Genomic DNA, 19,167 nt, shown 5'->3' on the forward strand with positions numbered 1-19,167 from the left:
CACCCATCCCGACATCAAAGCAGTACTCAGTTTATCTTTTCGGTGGATGGTGGGGAAGTGTTAATGTCATTGGACCAGTACTCCAAAGGCCCAGTCTAATTCTCTGGGAACACGGGTGCAAATTCTACGATGGCCGGTGTTGGAATTTGAGTTCAAATAATAAATCTGGAATACATATTAATGGTGACTATGAAATCCCCTCTGCTTCACCAATGAAGGAAATCTGACATCCCTCTCTGGTCTCACCTACCAGAGGCTCCAGTCGGGCAGCAACATGTCTGACTCTCCAGTTCGTTCTGAGCTAGCCCAGCAAATCACTCAGTTCAAGAGCAATTAGGGACAGAGATCACATGGTGGTCTTGTTAGTGAGTCTCAGATTCCATGAATGAATAAAGGGGAAAAATATGAATATACATATTTACCTATTACAAAATGTACCCTCTGTGATAATCTACTTGTATTTCTGTCCATCATCACAATGGTTTGAGTTTCACCTGAGGAAGGAGCAGTGCTCTGAAAGCTCGTGTTTGAAACAAACCTGTTGGACTTTAACCTGATGTTGTCAGACTTCTTACTGTGCTCACCCAGTCCAACGCCGGCATCTCCACATCACAATGGTGTGAGATGTGGGAGAGATCCTCCAGCTTCTGAGAGGGGTCAGAGAAGCTGGATAACTCTCCTTTCCTTCGAGATGGGAACAGTTCACATAGGTTCACAATTTAAAACATACAATGATCTCCAGTACTGTTGCTGGGTAGATTTGTTTATAAATAGTCCTCATTGACAATGTTAAGAGTTTGAAGTTGGCTTGCAGCCAAGCGGTCAGCACTGAGGAAACAGATCTTTGGAAACAAAAGCAGATGTTTCCTGTAAACAAGATTGAACATTCGAGCCTCCCTGACTGCAGGCGGCTGGATTGCTGCCAAATACTGTGTGGGGCAGATTAACCTGAATATGAATGGATAAAAAATAATTTATAAACATTCGGTGGTCAGTAAAAGGAGCTGCAGTAATTTGGATGCTGAAGGATAACTTTGCTGATCGCCGCGTCCGTTCTGATTATTTAACTTCTCTGTCAAATGTTAATGTCAATTTTATGTTTTTCTGTGAACTCACTGTTTATTTATGAGGCAACCGCTAATGTTCACAGAACTGTCTGAGGCTCAGGGGCAGTTTGAGATATGCCAGGAGAAATACTGCATCGTATGAGGCCCTTCTTCTTGTCTCCAGAGCCACATTGTGCAGTGATAACCACCCAAACTCTAAACAGACTCACTTTGTTCATTCCCGCATTTAGTTACATAAATCAATACAATTCCTCTGATAAGTCATACATTATTGCTGCAATGGGATAGAGATCCTGAGTGTTGCAAATCAGACTGACAGACGCTTTATGCACTGATAATGTATGTTAATCTGTTTCTGTTCTCCTTATATTGGAGTGCAGAAATTAAGGGATTTAATTTACAATGGAATTAGCTTTTATCAACAGATGCTCAAATGTAATTTCACCTTTAGGATGAGGAGAGACATTAAAATAAACCCATTCAGACAAACAAATATCCGATACAGACAAATGCATATTTTAATAATAGTCTATAGTAAATCTCTGTGTCCATTCTGTTGGGGGTGTGGAAGGTGGGACGTGGATCCAGGCGCCGCCTCCACCAGGGAATCAACAGGCGGCGCCTGGAAAGCCGCCCCCTTCTGCCGGGTATTTAAATGCCGCTCACTGGGACCCGAATCCAACAGTCCGGGAGCTGGTTTGTTCACTGAGTTCCTGACACAACCATTTCCCCCAAATGACCAGAAGGATGAGGTGGGCCATTTCTCTCAGTTTGTTGCTGACTTTCTTATCCCGTGAGTAGTTTTTATTGTCCAAGTCTCTCACTGTTACTGTCTCAGTGTTAGTCTCTCTCTGGAATGTTCCAGAGTCACCAATCATTTCTCCAGCATTAATCCTCGGGCTTTTTGATATATTTTTACAGGTGTCCAGTCGCAGGTTGTGTTGATTCAGCCGGAGGCAGAGACCGGGCGTCCCGGAGGCTCCTTAAGCCTGGCCTGTAGAACCAGGGGATTCACTCTAGACTACGCCTGGATGAGCTGGATCAGAGACATTCCTGGACATGGGATGGAGTGGTTGGTGAGCTACTTCGATTCATCTGAAAATGATTACGCCTCAGGGATGCAGAGTCGATTCACAGCATCGAAAGACACTTCAAACAATATCTTCGCTTTGGCCACGAGGAACCTGAAGGTTGAAGACACCGCCATCTATTACTGTGTAATATACTACAGCAGTCGTGGGCAGCACAGCAGTTGCAGTCAATGCAAAAACCCCTCAGCACTAATTGACTGAAGTTGAATCAGTGTTCGCTTTCACTGTCAATCTTTATTTGAAGTACAGTATTATATATGTCCAGCACTGCTCAAATAAGAAGAATTAAGAAAATCAGAAAATTAAGTACCCATCACATGGTGATTCAATAATATTTTCATGCGTTACATTGAAATATACAACATGCGGGCCATGAATGAAGTGCGAACGGCATCCACAAGTGCAATCATAATCTCATGAAAATTCTTTGACGTTACTTCTCCGTTGGTTTTTGACTATTTATAACAATGGTGGACTTCTGTCGATTTTGTGCAGAGCTGGTTACTGTTTGACTCAATCCGGGGAATGTGACACCGTGACTCGATCGACTACTGGGGACAAGGCACCATGATGACGGTGATTGCAGGTAAGAACCATTCCATTATTTCGTAACTGTTTTCTCTGAGTCTTTGTTTTATATTTTTTTCTATTTTAACATAAATGCGAATGTGGTGGATTCTGTATTGAAATTTCCTTTTGAAACGTTTCCTGTGATTCTTCGGAAAAGGGTTGTAGAGCTGCTGTCACTTGACAAAAAGACACTGCTGAGCGATTCAGACCCTGGTTATTGTGGTTTGATGTTTATTTGCTGAGGATACTATGTGGCCGGGTTACTTTAAATACTGCCGTCTGTTCAAGCGTTTGGCGTTTTTTACGATATTTATTCTGGATGGCATATAATGGCTACAGGTTTTATCATCTACTGCCAAGGGTTTGAAATCTACAGTAACGAATTATGTTACTTTCTCTGTTAATTTATTGAACCTGTTCCACTTACTCATAATGCTGATACGATAATTCCATATTTCTGTTAACTTTAACTATTCATTCACTTGGTGATAAGTGGATTTGGTGCGTCCTAAATTGAGATGTTCATGTAACATTACGTTTGATTCTGCTGATTGTAGAATTGAGCTCCCTTTTATGTAATATGGCTGAGTTCCTCAGTGATGTGATTTTGTGTTTTTCTGCTGGGAGATTTTGTGTCTGGGTGATCTTGAATTGTTAAAATTTGAGAAATAGCTTTGTTATTCTGCCTTGTTTAAACTCGGTGATACTGAGCGGTTACATCTTTTCTGGTTGAATACAAACAGCCTACGTGTTTGAAACTGCTTAAGGCAGGATTGTTGGCAGCAAGCAGGCACGTTTCAGAAAATAATAAAATCAACGTCTTTTAGTTCAATGTTTCTATTTTAACTGATGTTCACAGATTCAACTAAATAATGGTTTGCAACCCTAAACATAACGTAATTCGTTCCCATATTAACAAAGTAATATTACAAATGTTAGACGAAAAGTAATATAATTCAAACAATTCTAACTCCATTCGAACCAAATATTCTAATGTTAATATCATTAATCATTAGGGGATGGTTTAGCTCACTGGGCAAAAGAGCTGGCTTTGGAAGCAGGCCAAGGTAGGCCAGCAGCACGGTTCAATTCCCGTACCAGCCTCCCCAGACAGGCGCCGTAATGTGCCGACTAGGGGCTTTTCACAGTAGCTTCATTTGAAGCCCACTTGTGACAATAAGCCATTTCATTTCTTCTGCTGTGCTCTGTACACAGTTAACGTGACAGGAGAAGTTACTAGACTGGAAATATTTTGTGATTATTCCTGAAAGTGTTTCAACAACAACATGCTGATTACAGCAGTCCTCGGGTTCACAAGATCTATTGAATTGATTGTTTTTCCCCTGATTGCTTTTGCATTCACTTAAATGGCAGTTTTGCATTTCATTTTGGCAATATATGTATCCAGTTATTATATTATTTCTGTGCAGCTGCAACAACATGATTCTTCACATCCATTTGTAGTTGGTTAGTGAGATAATTGTCATTAACCTAATCTTAACCAGTTTTCTGAGAGGTGGACGTCGCTGGTCGTGAAGGAATTGTTCATATGATATTATTTGAATTATAGGAATGTTCAAACTGCACAGGGCTACAGACTGACAAGTAAAAGCTTGAAATTCAAAGTGATTGATGTAATTACAAAAGGTGAATATTAGCTTTGCAATAAATATTAGCATCCTGACGAGCAGAGCTGTGCTGTACACAGGATAGAATTATAGGAATTACATATGGCAGAATAGAAGAACAGGTTATTTCTGAGCTCACGCTTATTCTTGTTAAATATTAAATTGAAGTATAAAATCTCGACTCCATTTGCTCTTTAAGTTTCAGTGTCACATGTGACTTGAATGAACTGTTTCCATGTGTTTTACGCTGATTAATTAGGATCTCCTTCAATTGAGCAATACTTGTAGTAATTAAGTTACAGGGAATGTCTGAGTTATTAAATCTCGGAAGCACGTTTATTGATCACAAACTGTCAGCCCCTTTATTTATTTATATATAGTTTCGAGCTGGGACAGCACAAAATCTCGAGAGTCTTCCTTTAACAAACAGATGATGTTGTACCCCATCGACATTTAGTGCTTTGTCAGCCCAGGTGAAAATATTTATAATGTTGCTCTCACAAATTTATTTTGTGATTTACTCTCTGGGAATGGGTGCAATTAACGATTTACCAATGTGTTCGGAAACATGCATATTGACTGTGTTTTTAGATTAAAAGAGGGCCATTGAAGTGCAACTAAATAAAATATTAAAATTTGATTAGATTTATGTAAAAGTAATATATATGACTCAATGTTTCTATCCAGTAATTTAAAGGTTATTGTTTAACATTGTTTAAAATGTAATTAAACCTGGATTATTTCAAAAGGTTCCAGGCATAAACAGGTTTTGGATTATTGAACAATATTTTTAATTATAGTTATTATAGAGTACAAATCTGCTCATAAAAAACTAAGTGACTATTAATGAGAACATATGATGCAATACAAATGCTAACTTTCAACATTAATGACCTACAGATTAGCAGTCAAAATATTCAAGGATTTAGAGAATATTTAATCATATCAAAATTTATTTAGAGAAAACTACAATGCTTTATGAGGCTGAGAGCAGCTCGAAAAGGTATTTTGCCTAGATTTTTATGATGATTATATTTAACTAAGTAATTAGATCAAATCAGGTATTCTGTTTTCAGTGTGAATGTTTTGTGGCTTGTTTAATTCTTACCATGTCACGGAATCTATGTTACGCACATTAAACTACCCTCAATCTTTTATATTTGATGCCCAGTTTTCAAGTCACCGGACAGGGAGGAGAAATGGTTGAATGTCGAAAGGATTTTTGAAATGAGTATCAATTTAATTGCAAAGAGGTTTCTGAATTGCTCTTGCTGCACGTTAACCATTGATTTTTTTTAACTGTCTCTGTGTGGAATGTGAAAGTTTGTCTTGGATTTTCACTCGACACCTCAGCAATGAGATCCCTAACCCATATTGCCAGAGGCAAAGAGAGAAGGAACGCCAGACAGAATGCAAAAGGAGATTTGTTGATTTTTAACCAATGATATATCTGTCTTGGGAATGTTCGACGAGGCAATGTAGAGGAAGAGTTACTCTTATTATATTCCATGCTTTAACAGTCCTTGTGCAATTGAATGGGGCAGTGGAGAGGAGGAAAAATCGCCTTTCTCTAATTATTAATCCTGTCATGCGATGTGAGAGTCACTGGAAAAGCGACAGTATGCTGACTGTGCGTATTGCCTCTTGAGAAAGTGTTGATTTCAAGCAGCCTTGAATTGCTGCAATCCTTGTGTAGTGCCCACAGTGCTGTTAGGGGGAGGGGGGGGGGGGGGGGGGGGGGGGGGTTCCATGACTTTGACCAGCGGTAATTAAGGAATGGCAATATTGTTTCAAGGCAGGATGGTGTGTGGCTAGGAAGGAACTTGCAAGTAGTGGGCCTTGTCTTTCTGGGTGGTAGAGGTCATGGGTTTGGATGGTACATTCGAAGGAGTTGGGCGAGATGCTGCCACTGTTTGCTTTTGGTGGAGGGAATGGATATTTAGAAGGTGAATAGGGATGAAAGGGAAAATGCTGGAAAGTCTCAGCAAGTCTTCAGATTCCAGCATCCGCAGTAATTTGCTTTTATCCAGTGAATAGGGACTAATTTGGCAGGTCCGTTTGTCCTGGACAGTACCGAATACTTTGAGGTTTTTTAAAATCCAGTTTCATTCATTGAGACAAGTGGAAATGATTTAGTCACAGACCTGACTTGTGGATGGTGAAATGTCTTTGGACGATAGGATGTTTTATTGCTTGTCACGGGATCCCCAACCACCGGGTGGGTCTTGTAGCTACAGCATTTATATCCAAATTTGATTGAACCCTCCCCTGACCATACTTTTTTTAAATAAAAATTTAGATTACCCAATTATTTTTTCCAATTAAGGGGCAATTTAGCGTGGCCAATCCACCTACCCTGCACATCTTTGGGTTGTGGGGGCAAAACCCACACAGACACGGGGAGAATGTGCAAACTCCACATGGACAGTGACCCAGAATCGAACCTGGGACCTCGGCGCCGTGAGGCGGTTGTGCTAACCACTAGGCCACTGTGCTACCCTCCCTAAGCATACTTGATGGAACGTATAAATGGTGTTTTGTTTTACATCAAACCAATGGTGTATCTCCACCCCTGCAGCAGGAGACAGGAGATTTGCGTGGAGGAGTGGGAGCTTACCCGGCATCCTAACCTGCCCTATGCCTGGCCTGGGAGTCTTTTCTCCACAGAAAAGCAAATTGAATCAGCATCGAACTAACTGGCTGAGAGTTCCTGAGCCAGACATATGGAAATACATTGTTCTACTGTTGGGGGAAATGATGCACAATAATTGATTTTAACAATATTTTTATAACATGCATCAATTTGAATGAAAGAATTATGTTGAAACATTTATGAGTGTCAGAAGTCATTGAATGTGAGTGACCTAAACTTCAGCACAATTTCAGAATAAACAGGAACAGAAAGTGAGAGTAACGCTCTAGAGAGCAGCCGTCTGCTCTGATCTGACAGGAGGCTGCAAGTTATTTTCACAATTTAAATGGACAATGACGAACTCCCGCTCCAAATACCAATCAGAATAAACTAATGTCTGAAAATATTGTAACGTTAAATTATTTTTTAAAAATTACCAGTCAGGAATAAGCAGGATTGAGATCACATTGTCCTCGGTCACAACACAGAGCACAAAGTCAGTGGACTACATTTTTGTGAAAGATTTAAATATTTGTCCAACCTATGGCCCGCGGAGCTTATTGTGAAATGAAAATCGCTTATTGTCACGAGTAGGCTTCAATGAAGTTACTGTGAAAAGCCCCTAGTCGCCACATTCCGGCGCCTGTCCAGGGAGGCTGGTACGGGAATTAAACCATACTGCTGGCCTACTTGGTCTGCTTTAAAAGCCAGCGATTTAGCCTGGTGAGCTAAACCAGCCCCTATTGTGCTCGCTGACTCACCCCACCCACTGTAAGAGTGGGTGAGAGTACATGTAGCGTTTGTGGATGAAGGATACTGAGAATATTGAGACTGGGGGTGGGCCAGACATACACTTACACACATCACAGACTCTGACCTAAAACACACACAAACTCTCGCTTTTTCTCATACTCTCTCACACCCATCCACACACAAACAGACTCTTAAACACACTATCACACATGTACACGCTCTTGCACTCTCTCTCTCTGGCACACATACAAACAATGGCTCTCTCACATATCCACACAAAAACACTCTCTCGCACACAGACGCACTCTCTATTGTACACACATTGACAATTGCGCACACACATTATTTCTCTAACACACGCAGTCTCTCTCACAAAGACACTGCCGCTCTGTCACATACTCACTCACATATACACAGTCTGTCTCACACACATTCTCTGACACGTTGTCTGTCTCTCACGAACATTCACACACAGTCTTTCTCGCTCTAATGACTCTCACACACACATTCTCACTCAGGCACACTCTCTGATATGCGCTCTCTCACAGTATTTCACTAGCACATACGTATTATATCCCTCTCCTGTACACTAGCCCTTTTACACATACATTCTCTCACACTTTCTCTCACTCATAGCCACTCTGTCACACACACAAACACACTGACACACCCACTGTCTCTCACACCAAGGCCAATCCACCAAACATTCATTTCTTTGGAATGTGGGAGGACACCAGATTACCCGGAGGGAACCCACAAAGACAGGGGAGAAAGTACAAATTCCACACAGACAGTCACCCAAGGCCAAAACTGAACACAGATCTCTGGGGCTTTGAGGAAGCAGTGCTAAGCGCCGTGCCACCGTGCTGCCCCAACTAGCGATTATAAATTATGTAGCTACAAGAACAGGTCAGAGGCTGGGAATCCTGCCGCGAAAAACTCACCTCACGCCTCCCCAAACCCTGTCCACCATCTGCAAAGCACACCTAATCAAGGCTCCTCGGACAGCATCTTCCTAATCTACGACTGCTACCATTGTTCCAGTTCTGAATGACATCAACATTAAAGCAGCTGCCCAGTGATCTACACTGCTGTCTGACTGTACACAGCCCGTGTTACTGAAAGTATTAAAGCAGCTGCCCAGTGATCTACACTGCTGTCTGACTGTACACAGCCGGTGTTGCTGACAGTATTAAAGCAGCTGCCCAGTGATCTACACTGCTGTCTGACTGTGCACAGCCGGTGTTGCTGAAAGTATTAAAGCAGCTGCCCAGTGATCTACACTGCTGTCTGACTGTGCACAGCCGGTGTTACTGAAAGTATTAAAGCAGCTGCCCAGTGATCTACACTGCTGTCTGACTGTACACAGCCGGTGTTACTGACAGTATTAAAGCAGCTGCCCATTGATCTACACTGCTGTCTGACTGTACACAGCCGGTGTTACTGAAAGTATTAAAGCAGCTGCCCAGTGATCTACACTGCTGTCTGACTGTACACAGCCGGTGTTGCTGACAGTATTAAAGCAGCTGCCCAGTGATCTACACTGCTGTCTGACTGTACACAGCCGGTGTTACTGAAAGCTGATCAATGTGGAGAATCAGGACAGGATCGATGGAGAGGAAGAGGAGGAGGTGGGATGGTGGAGCCTAATGGAAGAGCCCCCAACTCGGCTGTGGACAACAGGCAACAGAAAGCTGAGTCTGAGTGGAAAATTATCCTGAGAATCATAATTCACACGGGCATGGATTACCTGGCAATGATTATTCACTCTCCCCTCACTCACCCACCCTTATCACTCACACACCCTCACTCACCTACCTCACTCATTCACCGCACGCACCCACCTTCTCTCACCCACCCTCACTTGCTCACTCAGGCTCAGAAACTCTCTCTCACACTCAACCACAAACCCTTAATTACCTATCCTTACGCACCCATTCTCATTCACTCACACTCAATCTCTCACTCACGCACACTCACCGAACCTCACTGACCCAGCCGCACTCGCATAAACTCACTCACTCACCTTCACTTACCCTCATTCGCCCAACCTCACTCATCCATCCTCACTCTCTCAGCCTCTCTCACCCACCGTCACTCACCGACCCTCACTCAACCTCCCTCACCCGCACTCACTCATCTACCCACCCTCTTTCACACTCACTCAGTCATCCTCACCCATCCATCCACCTTCATTCACCCATCCTCGCTCACGCACCCTCACTCATCCTTACTCATTCAACTTCATTCACTCATCTTCACTCATCCACCTTCACTCACCCTCAATGACGCTCACTCACTAAACCTTCCTCACCCTCATTCACCCACTCTCACTCATCCATCCAGCCTCACGCCCTCATTCACCAGCCTCACTCACTCTCTCTCACCCTTACTAACTAACCCATTCTCGCTCATTCACCCTCACTACCCTCATTCATGCGTCCTCATTCACTCACCCTAAATCACTCACCATCCCTCACGCACTCCCACTCACCATCGCCCATTAACGGTCACTCACTCCCATTGAGCCATACTCACTCACCCTCATTTAGCCACACTCACTCACACACCCTTATTCACGAATCCTCAGTTACCCATACTCACTCACGCTCACTCACCAATCCTCGTTCACCCACATATACGTATAGCTACCAAAGAGTCGTAAACATGTTCAAGCTAAAACACGGGACTAGTTGTGTGCCAAACAATATAAGCAGCAAGTAATAGACAGCACAAAGTGATTCCACAACAAACACATCAGATTTAAGCCCTGTCGTCCTGCCACATGCGGCCCTGAATGTGGCAGGTTCCAGAAATATCCCCATCCTTGATTATGGAGGAGCTCAGCACATCTGTGCAAAAGACCAGACTGAAATATTCACAACGATCTTGAGCCAGAAATGCCGAGTGGATGATCCATCTCCTTCTCTTCTGGCGGTCCCCAGAATCACAGATGTCAGTCTTCAGCCAATACGATTCAGTCCACGTGATAACAAGACATGGCTGAAGGCACTGGATACTGCAAAGGCTATAGGCCCTGGCAACATTCCGGCAACACTACTGAAGGCTTGTGCTCTAGAATAATAATAATAATAATCTTTATTGTCACAAGTAGGCTTACATTAACACTGCAATGAAGTTACTGTGAAAAGCCCCGAGTCACCACATTCCAGTGCCTGTTCGGAGGGAGAATTCAGAAAGTCCAAATTACCTAACCTGCTGGACCCCAAGCTGTTCCAGTACAGAGACAACACTGGCATCTACTGGCAATATGGAAAATTGCCCAGGTGTGTCCTGTACACAAGAACCAGGACAAATCCAACCCACCAATTACTGCCCTATCAGACTACTCTCAATTATCAGCAAATTGATGTAAACAGCCATCGAAAATGCTATCCAATGGCACTTACTCAGTAATAACCTGCTCACGGACGCTCAGTTTGGGCTCCACCAGGGTCACTATGCCCCTGACCACATTACAGCCTTGGTTTAAACATGGATAAAAGCGCTGAATGCCAGAGGTGAGGTGAGAGTGTCTGCCCTGGACATCAAGGCAGCACTTGACCAAATATGGCATCAAGGAGCCCTAGAAAAACTGGAGTCAATGGGAAGCAGAGGGGAAACTGTGCGCTGGTTGGAGTCATGGCCTGCACAAAGGAAGATGGTTGCGGTGGTTGGAGGTCAATCATCTCAACTACAGTAGTTCTTCAGGGTAGTGTCCGAGGACAAAACTATCCCCAGCTTCTTCATTTATGACCTCCCATCCAATATAAGGTCAGAAGTGGGGGTGTTCGCAGATGACTGCACAATGTTCAGCACCATTCACGTCTCCTCAGGTAATGAAGAAGTCCATGTCCAAACGCAGTAAAACGTGGAAAATTTCCAAGCGTAGGCTGAAAAGTCACAAGTTACAGTCGTGCAACACAAGTGTCAGGCAGTGGCCATCTCTTACAAGAGAGGATCTAACCATCACTTCTTGACATTCAACGTCATTACCTACGGTGCAGCCCCCACAATCAACATCCTGGGAGTTACCATTGATCAGAAACTGAAGAGGATAAGCCACATTAATACTGTGGCTACCAGAACAAATCAAAAGCTAGAAATCCTACGGCGGGTAACTCACCTCCTGACCCCCCCCCCAAAAGCCTGGGTCCGCCATCTACAAGGCACAAAGCAGGAGTGTAATGTAATACTCTCCACTTGCCCAGTTGAATACAGCTCCAACAACATTCAAGCAGCTCGATAACGTCCAGGACAAAGCAGCCAGTTCACAGCGCCAGGGTCCGAGGTTCGATTCCCGGCTTGGGTCACTGTCTGTGCGGAGTCTGCACGTTCTCCCCGTGGGTTTCCTCCGGGTGCTCCGGTAGGTGAGTTGGACAGTCTGAATTCTCACTCAGTGTACCCAAACAGGTGTCAGAATGCGACGACTACGGGATTTTCAAAGTAAGCTCATTGCAGTGTTAATGTAAGCTTACTTGTGACACTAATAAAGATTACTATTATTATAAGCTCACTCACCCAGGCTCATTGACTCACTCTCACTCATTCTCTAACCCTCACTGACCGACACTCAGTCAACCACCCTCACTAACCTACCCTCACTCGCCCAAACAAATTCACTCCCACTCACTCACCCTCCTTCCCACATGCTCACTGAGTCCCCCTCACACATTCAGCTGCATTCATTCACTCAAACTCCCTCCATCATCATCTCTCACTCTCTCAATCTCGCTCGTCCACCCACACTTACTCATTCCCACGCACCTTAATCATTCAAGTACACTTACTCATCCTCACACACCTTATTCATTCATCCACACTTACTCATCCTCACACACCTTATTCATTCATCCACACTTACTCATCCTCACACACCTTATTCATTCACCCACCCTTACTCATCCTCATGCACCTTATTCATTCAGCCACCCTCACTCGTCCTCACACACCTTATTCTTTCACCCACTCTCACTCGTCCTCGCACACCTTATTCATTCACCTACCTTTACTCGTCCTCGCACGCCTTATTCTTTCACCCACTCTCACTCATCCTCACACACCTTATTCATTCACCCACCCTTACTCGTCCTCGCACACGTTATTCATTCAGCCACTCTCACTCATCCTCACACACCTTATTCTTTCACCCACCCTTACTCGTCCTCGCACACGTTATTCATTCAGCCACTCTCACTCATCCTCACACACCTTATTCTTTCATCCGCTCTCACTCATCCTCACACACCTTATTCATTCACCCACCCTTACTCGTCCTCGCACACGTTATTCATTCAGCCACTCTCACTCATCCTCACACACCTTATTCTTTCATCCACCCTCACTCATCCTCACACACCTTATTCATTCAGCCACTCTCACTCATCCTCACACACCTTATTCATTCACCTACCCTTACTCATCCTCACACACCTTATTCATTCATCCACTCTCACTCATCCTCACACACCTTATTCATTCATCCACTCTCACTCATCCTCACACACCTTATTCATTCACCTACCCTTACTCGCACGCTCATCTAACCTTACTCACACAGCCTCAGCAACTCACTTACAATCAGTCACTCGCCCTCTATATCCACCGTCATTAGCTCACCTCCACTTACTCACTCACCCACTCTCCAGTCCCTCACTCACTTACCCTTACACGCACTCTTCGTAACTCACTCTCACTCACCTCAGTAACCCGCCAAGTAACTCAACTCACTCAATCACCAACTCTAATCCGTTCACCCTCGCTCATTCACTCTCACTCACCGATCCTCTATCATCATTCCTCACTCCTTCACACTCATTCACCCTCATTCAACAAGCCTTTATGACCCACCCTCACTCATCCGCACATCCCACCCAGACAGGGGGAAGTACCAGGCGCCGAGGTAAAGTGAAAATAAGCAGGACAATTGCACATCACCTGGGGCAGCAGGGTAGCATGGTGGTTAGCATAAATGCTTCACAGCTCCAGGGTCCCAGGTTCGATTCCCGGCTGGGTCACTGTCTGTGTGGAGTCTGCACGTCCTCCCCCTGTGTGCGTGGGTTTCCTCCGGGTGCTCCGGTTTCCTCCCACAGTCCAAAGATGTGCGGGTTAGGTGGATTGGCCATGCTAAATTGCCCGTAGTGTCCTAATAAAAGTAAGGTTAAGGGGGGGGGTTGTTGGGCTACAGGTATAGGGTGGATACGTGGGTTTGAGTGGGGTGATCATGGCTCGGCACAACATTGAGGGCCGAAGGGCCTGTTCTGTGCTGTACTGTTCTATGTTCTATGTTCTATGTTCTACCTGAGAAAAGTGCAGAGAGGCTGAGGAAAGTGCAGAGAGCCTGAAAAATGGCAGAGTTGGGGAGCAATGCAGAGGACCAGTGGCAAATGCAGGAAAAGTGAATAGATTCAGATGATGCTACAAGACGTCTTGGCGAAACTGGTGGCAGCTGGAAAGCGCAGTGAGCTGGTTATCGGGAGAAGGCAGAATGTCGAAATAACACTACAATCAGCTGAGCCACGATCTTAATAAATTGCGGAGGAGGCTCGTGGGACCCAGTGGACGATTCCTGCTACTGTATTGAAGTACACGAAACCAGGATTACAGATTACAGAATATCTTGAACACTACGCAAATTTGGGGTTTCATGTTCATTACGTAAATATTCATTCGAGGGATTTTTGAAGCCAAGTCACTATTCGCTGTGAGATGAATGGTAGTGAGAGGAGAGGAGGTGGCATCGGTCAGTTTGAACATGAGCAATTTGTAAAACTGCAAGATATAAATGAAGAGAACCTTCTTTATCACTAAGTGCTGTTGTTTCAGAAATAAATTGTGGCACAAATAATGCAGTAAATTGCCTGCTCTTCTCTATTACTCCAACGAATGGTGCGTCATTCAAGTGAAATTGCATTTTATTTGTTGTGAAGTGATAGAGACGGAAAAATAGATGTGAGTTTCTAAAGAGAGAACAAACAGGTGGTGATTCCAAAATTATGGAACTAATAGAAGCTTAAATCTGGCTGTGGGATTTAATTAGAATATTTTAGGATAATTTAATTTTCCCGGTCAAATTTTGAAATGTTTGGTTACTGAAAAATCACAAATAACAGAGTCTAACTTGTTGAATGGGCCATTCTCTCCCAGCAACACCGTCTCCGCCCACTCTCTACAGCCTGGTCTCCTCCTGTCAGCAACACAACACCAATGGCTCCATGACCTACGGCTGTTTGGCGATGGACTACTCCCCAGAAATCACCAGCCTTACCTGGAAGAAAGATGGGCAGCTGATCACCAACGGAGTTAATAAATACCCATCAGTGAGAAACAAGAAGGGAACCTACACCCTGAGCAGCCAGTTAATCATCACCGAGTCAGAGAGGGGATGCAGCAACATCAGCTGTGAGGTTCGACACAGCGGCTCAGACAAGAGCATGGAAATGACATGTAAGTGTTGTAGAAACTGTGACAAATAGAACAGTTATGATTCCCTTGTATAGGGTCTTGGTTAGAACACACTAATACTAATCTGCATTGTCTTGATCCCGCGAAATTCCAGGTTAGTGTCTACTGACCGCTAAATAGCTTTTTAAGTATGAGGTTGTTTGATTTATTCTCAATTTCGTCTGTAAGAAATGTCTAACTTGTGTTTCTTGAAGGCCCTCCACCTGTCAACACTCCAAATGTTCTCCTCACCGTGAGTTTCCGTGACAAAATCATAAGACAGAAATTTGCAATCATCGTCTGTTCAATCATCCATTTCCGTCCAAAGTCGATGACGGTGAAGTGGCTGAAGAATGGACAAGCCATGGGTTCAGGAATTGTCACCTCTCCCGCCTGTGAAGTGAACGGGAACTTCTCGGTGAGCAGTCGGCTGACCGTCTCCGCTGGGGAATGGTTCAGCAAAGCGGTCTATACCTGCCAGGTCACTCATCGAGAGGTCACCCAAAGTCTGAACATCGCCTCGTCTGGTAAGAGACACAAACAGAGGAAACAATAAATCATCCTGAACTCTGATGTAGATCAATATCAGGAATTTGTTGAAGTTAGTATAAAGCACAGAACAACTTCTAATATACTGCCATGTAGTTTGTGATTCATTCTGATGTAAGAGCTGCATTAGGATTGCTCAACATTCAGGATGTTATAAGAAGAGCAAAGAATATTTCCTCTACTTTTAAGCCATTTAGTGAGTGAGGTGGACTTGATGTCAGCATTATCCTGAGACAGCTGATTATATTTGAGAGGCAGTGGGTGTCTGGAACCCTTTACTGATAACAACTCCGGGTAAAGTGTTGGAAAGTTCATCCAACCTATTTTTAAATCAGCCTTCGGCATTAGGTTTCTGAGATCAGGACTGGAATATTTGTATTGGGAATGCTGCAATACTGATTCATTAGAATGATATCGTGGCTGACTGTATTTCACAATGAGAATAGTTTTCACAAATCAAACTGGTTTGCCATTGTGTATAGATGATTAAGAGCGATCGTTTGAGATTGATATTTCTAAGTTGATTTATTCCCATTGAGTGAGTGAAGGCTGAATCCTGCTGTCCTGATTCTGAAGCTGAAACTTGGGTTGATTTCCACTTTTTTCAATCACAGATCTTTCCCCTTGCACTGATGCCTCAGTAACAATACTGCCACCGCCAATAGAACAGGTCTTACTGGAGGCGACTGTAACCTTAACCTGCGTCATTTCGAATGCTCCCTATGGAGTCAACGTGTCCTGGAGTGAAGCGAAGAAGCCGCTGAAATCAGAGATTGCCGACCAGCCTGGGGCAGATACTGAGAGCGTGGTCAGCAAATTAAACATCTCCACACAAGCCTGGCTGAGTGGGGCTGTGTTTGACTGTGTGGCGAGCCATCAGGACCTGCCAACTCCTTTAAGAAATTCCATGCGTAAGAAAATAGGTGAGTGGAGAGATTGGAGCAATAAGTGAGCCATTGTGTCCATTCCAAGTGACAGCGCAACGGTGAATATTCAGTGTATTTCTGGTCTATTCGGATTTCCACTAACTAAATACTCTTGGCCTCTAGACCTTATGGGGGGAATTGATATGCAGATGAATGAACAGTGAATTGAAGGCGGTGATATTGGGTTTTGATAGAAAAAGACCATCGACTAGAAGACGTAAGAGCAGACTGAGGCCATTGGGCCCATCGAGGCTGCCCGGCTTTCAGTGAGAGCATGACTGATCTGATATAATCCTCAATTCTACTTTCTCGCGGTAACCCCTCATCCCTTAATTTATTTACTCATTAGAAATCTGTACATCTCAGCTTTAAACATACTTTACGACCCAATTCCCACATCTTATCTCTGTTAAAGATTTCCTCAGGTTCACTATCCTCTGCGAGAAGAAATTCCTCCTCTTATTTGTCTTAACTGGGCGACCCCTTACTTTGCGATTGTACCCTCTGGTTCTAGACTCTGCCACAAGGAAAGCAACCACTCAGTATCTACCCTGTCAAACCTGCTGAGGATCTTTTATGTCTGATTAGGTTCCCTGAATTATTCTAATCCCCAGTGAGTGCACGCCCAATCTACTCAACCCCTCCTCATAATAAAATCCCTCCATACCCGGGCTCAACATCATGAAGATTCTCTGAACTGCTTCCCAAATCAGTATGCCTTCATTAGATAAGGGCACCAAAACTGTTCAAAGTAAATCAGGTGTGGTCTAACTAGTGTACTGTTAGTTTTAGCAAAACGTTCCTATTTTTATATTCCTTTCCTTTAAAATAAAGGTCAACATTCAATTTGACTTCCCTATTACCTTCAGAACTTGCATGCTAGATCTTTGTGATTTATGTGTGAGATCCCCCCCAAATCTATTTGTGCTGCAGTTCTCTGCAGTCTTTCTCCATCTAAATAAAATTGAACTATTTTGTTCCTCCTATGAAACTGTTCAGTCTCACATTTTCCGACGTTATATTCCATCCGCCAAGTCACTTAACCTGTCTCTGTCCCTCTGTAGATTATCTGTGTTATCCTCACCACTTGCCTTCCTACCAATTTGTGTCATCCGCAAACTTGGCAATAATAGTCACTTATCAAACGCTGTTTTGGAATTCATGCATATCAAATCTACTGTTTCCCATTTCTCTTGCCTGCTCCTCACCACCTCAAAAAATATAATAAATTTGTCAGGCTATTACATCCGTTCTAATGGACTCTAATGGTTTCCCACTGACAGATGTTAAGGTCACTGGTCTATAGTTAGCTGTTTTCTTCACCCTCCTTTTTGAATAAGATTGGCAGTGTTACAATCCTGTGGGAGTAAGGTGCGGGGGGAGGGGAGCCAGGTGTGGAGCTTCTACACCAGCACAGGACAGTTGGGCTGAATGGCCTGTTTCCCTGCTGTTTGCTTTGTGCAACTTTCCAGTCCCAAAGACGTACATTTTCAGGAAACATTATTGTGTCCACCTCTGCTCCGAGCTAGGAAACCGGACAGATCCCAAAGTGGAAAATGGAAACCTTCAAAATCCAACACAAAACACATTTCTCCCACATCTAACCCGCGGTTCCATTGTCTCCGGAATTCCCCATTTTATTGATATTTGTTGTACATTTTCTGCAGATCCCAATCCGCGGGAACCGTCCGTCTCTGTCCTCCTGCCCTCGGCTGAAGACGTCTCCGCTCAGAGATTCGTCTCCCTCAGCTGCTTAGTGAGAGGTTTCTCCCCCCGAGAGATCTTCGTCAAGTGGACCGTCAATGACAAGCCGGTGAATCCCGGGAACTACAAGAACACCGAGGTGATGGCGGAGAACGGCAATAGCTCCTTCTTCATGTACAGCCTGTTATCCATTGCAGCGGAGGAGTGGGCCAGCGGCGCTTCTTACTCCTGTGTGGTGGGACATGAAGCCATCCCCTTGAAGATCATCAACAGAACGGTTGATAAATCCAGCGGTAAACCGAGTTTTGTGAACATTTCCCTCGCTCTGATGGACACTGTTAATTCATGTCAATGAGAATCTATCACATTTCAAACATCAATAAATAATAATAAAGGTTTTTTTCCCCCCTACAATTGTGATTTAAATACACAACCGCTTAATTAATGGTGCTTCCGGTTTGCTGATGTTAGATTTGTTTAATGAGACCCGGATTTCTACAGGTCTCTGACCAACGAGTTGTAAAACCCGCACTCGCAGATACACCCTGTGTTAGAGTCTAATTTAAACTCAGTCATTCCAGGATTCAGCATAATATCGTCTTCGACTTTCCTCCCGCTGAGGAGAAATCGGATCATTCCCATTTCAGACGAACAGACTCATGGCATTGAGATCTCAGTGTTCCTAATTCTCAGATTGTCCATCCCTTTAAGATTGATGTCAGTTGCTGCATCACACCCACTGGGACCTGAATTGACGGTTTCACACAAACATGGACCAACAATCCCCCGTCAAAGGGACGGGAA

General features: G+C 43.9%; 1 gene segment (V, D, J or C); it reads left to right on the forward strand.

The window, feature by feature from the left end:
• The first annotated feature begins 2,011 nt into the window (after positions 1 to 2,011).
• Positions 2,012 to 18,777, forward strand: LOC119961178. The segment is given in 6 exon segments: positions 2,012 to 2,478; positions 2,654 to 2,744; positions 14,888 to 15,187; positions 15,400 to 15,711; positions 16,348 to 16,656; positions 18,327 to 18,777. Coding segments are annotated over 5 exon segments (1,332 nt in total).
• The last annotated feature ends 390 nt before the right edge of the window (positions 18,778 to 19,167 follow it).

The sequence above is a fragment of the Scyliorhinus canicula genome, unplaced genomic scaffold (assembly GCF_902713615.1).
Source record: "Scyliorhinus canicula unplaced genomic scaffold, sScyCan1.1, whole genome shotgun sequence".
Taxonomy (NCBI): Eukaryota; Metazoa; Chordata; class Chondrichthyes; order Carcharhiniformes; family Scyliorhinidae; genus Scyliorhinus; species Scyliorhinus canicula.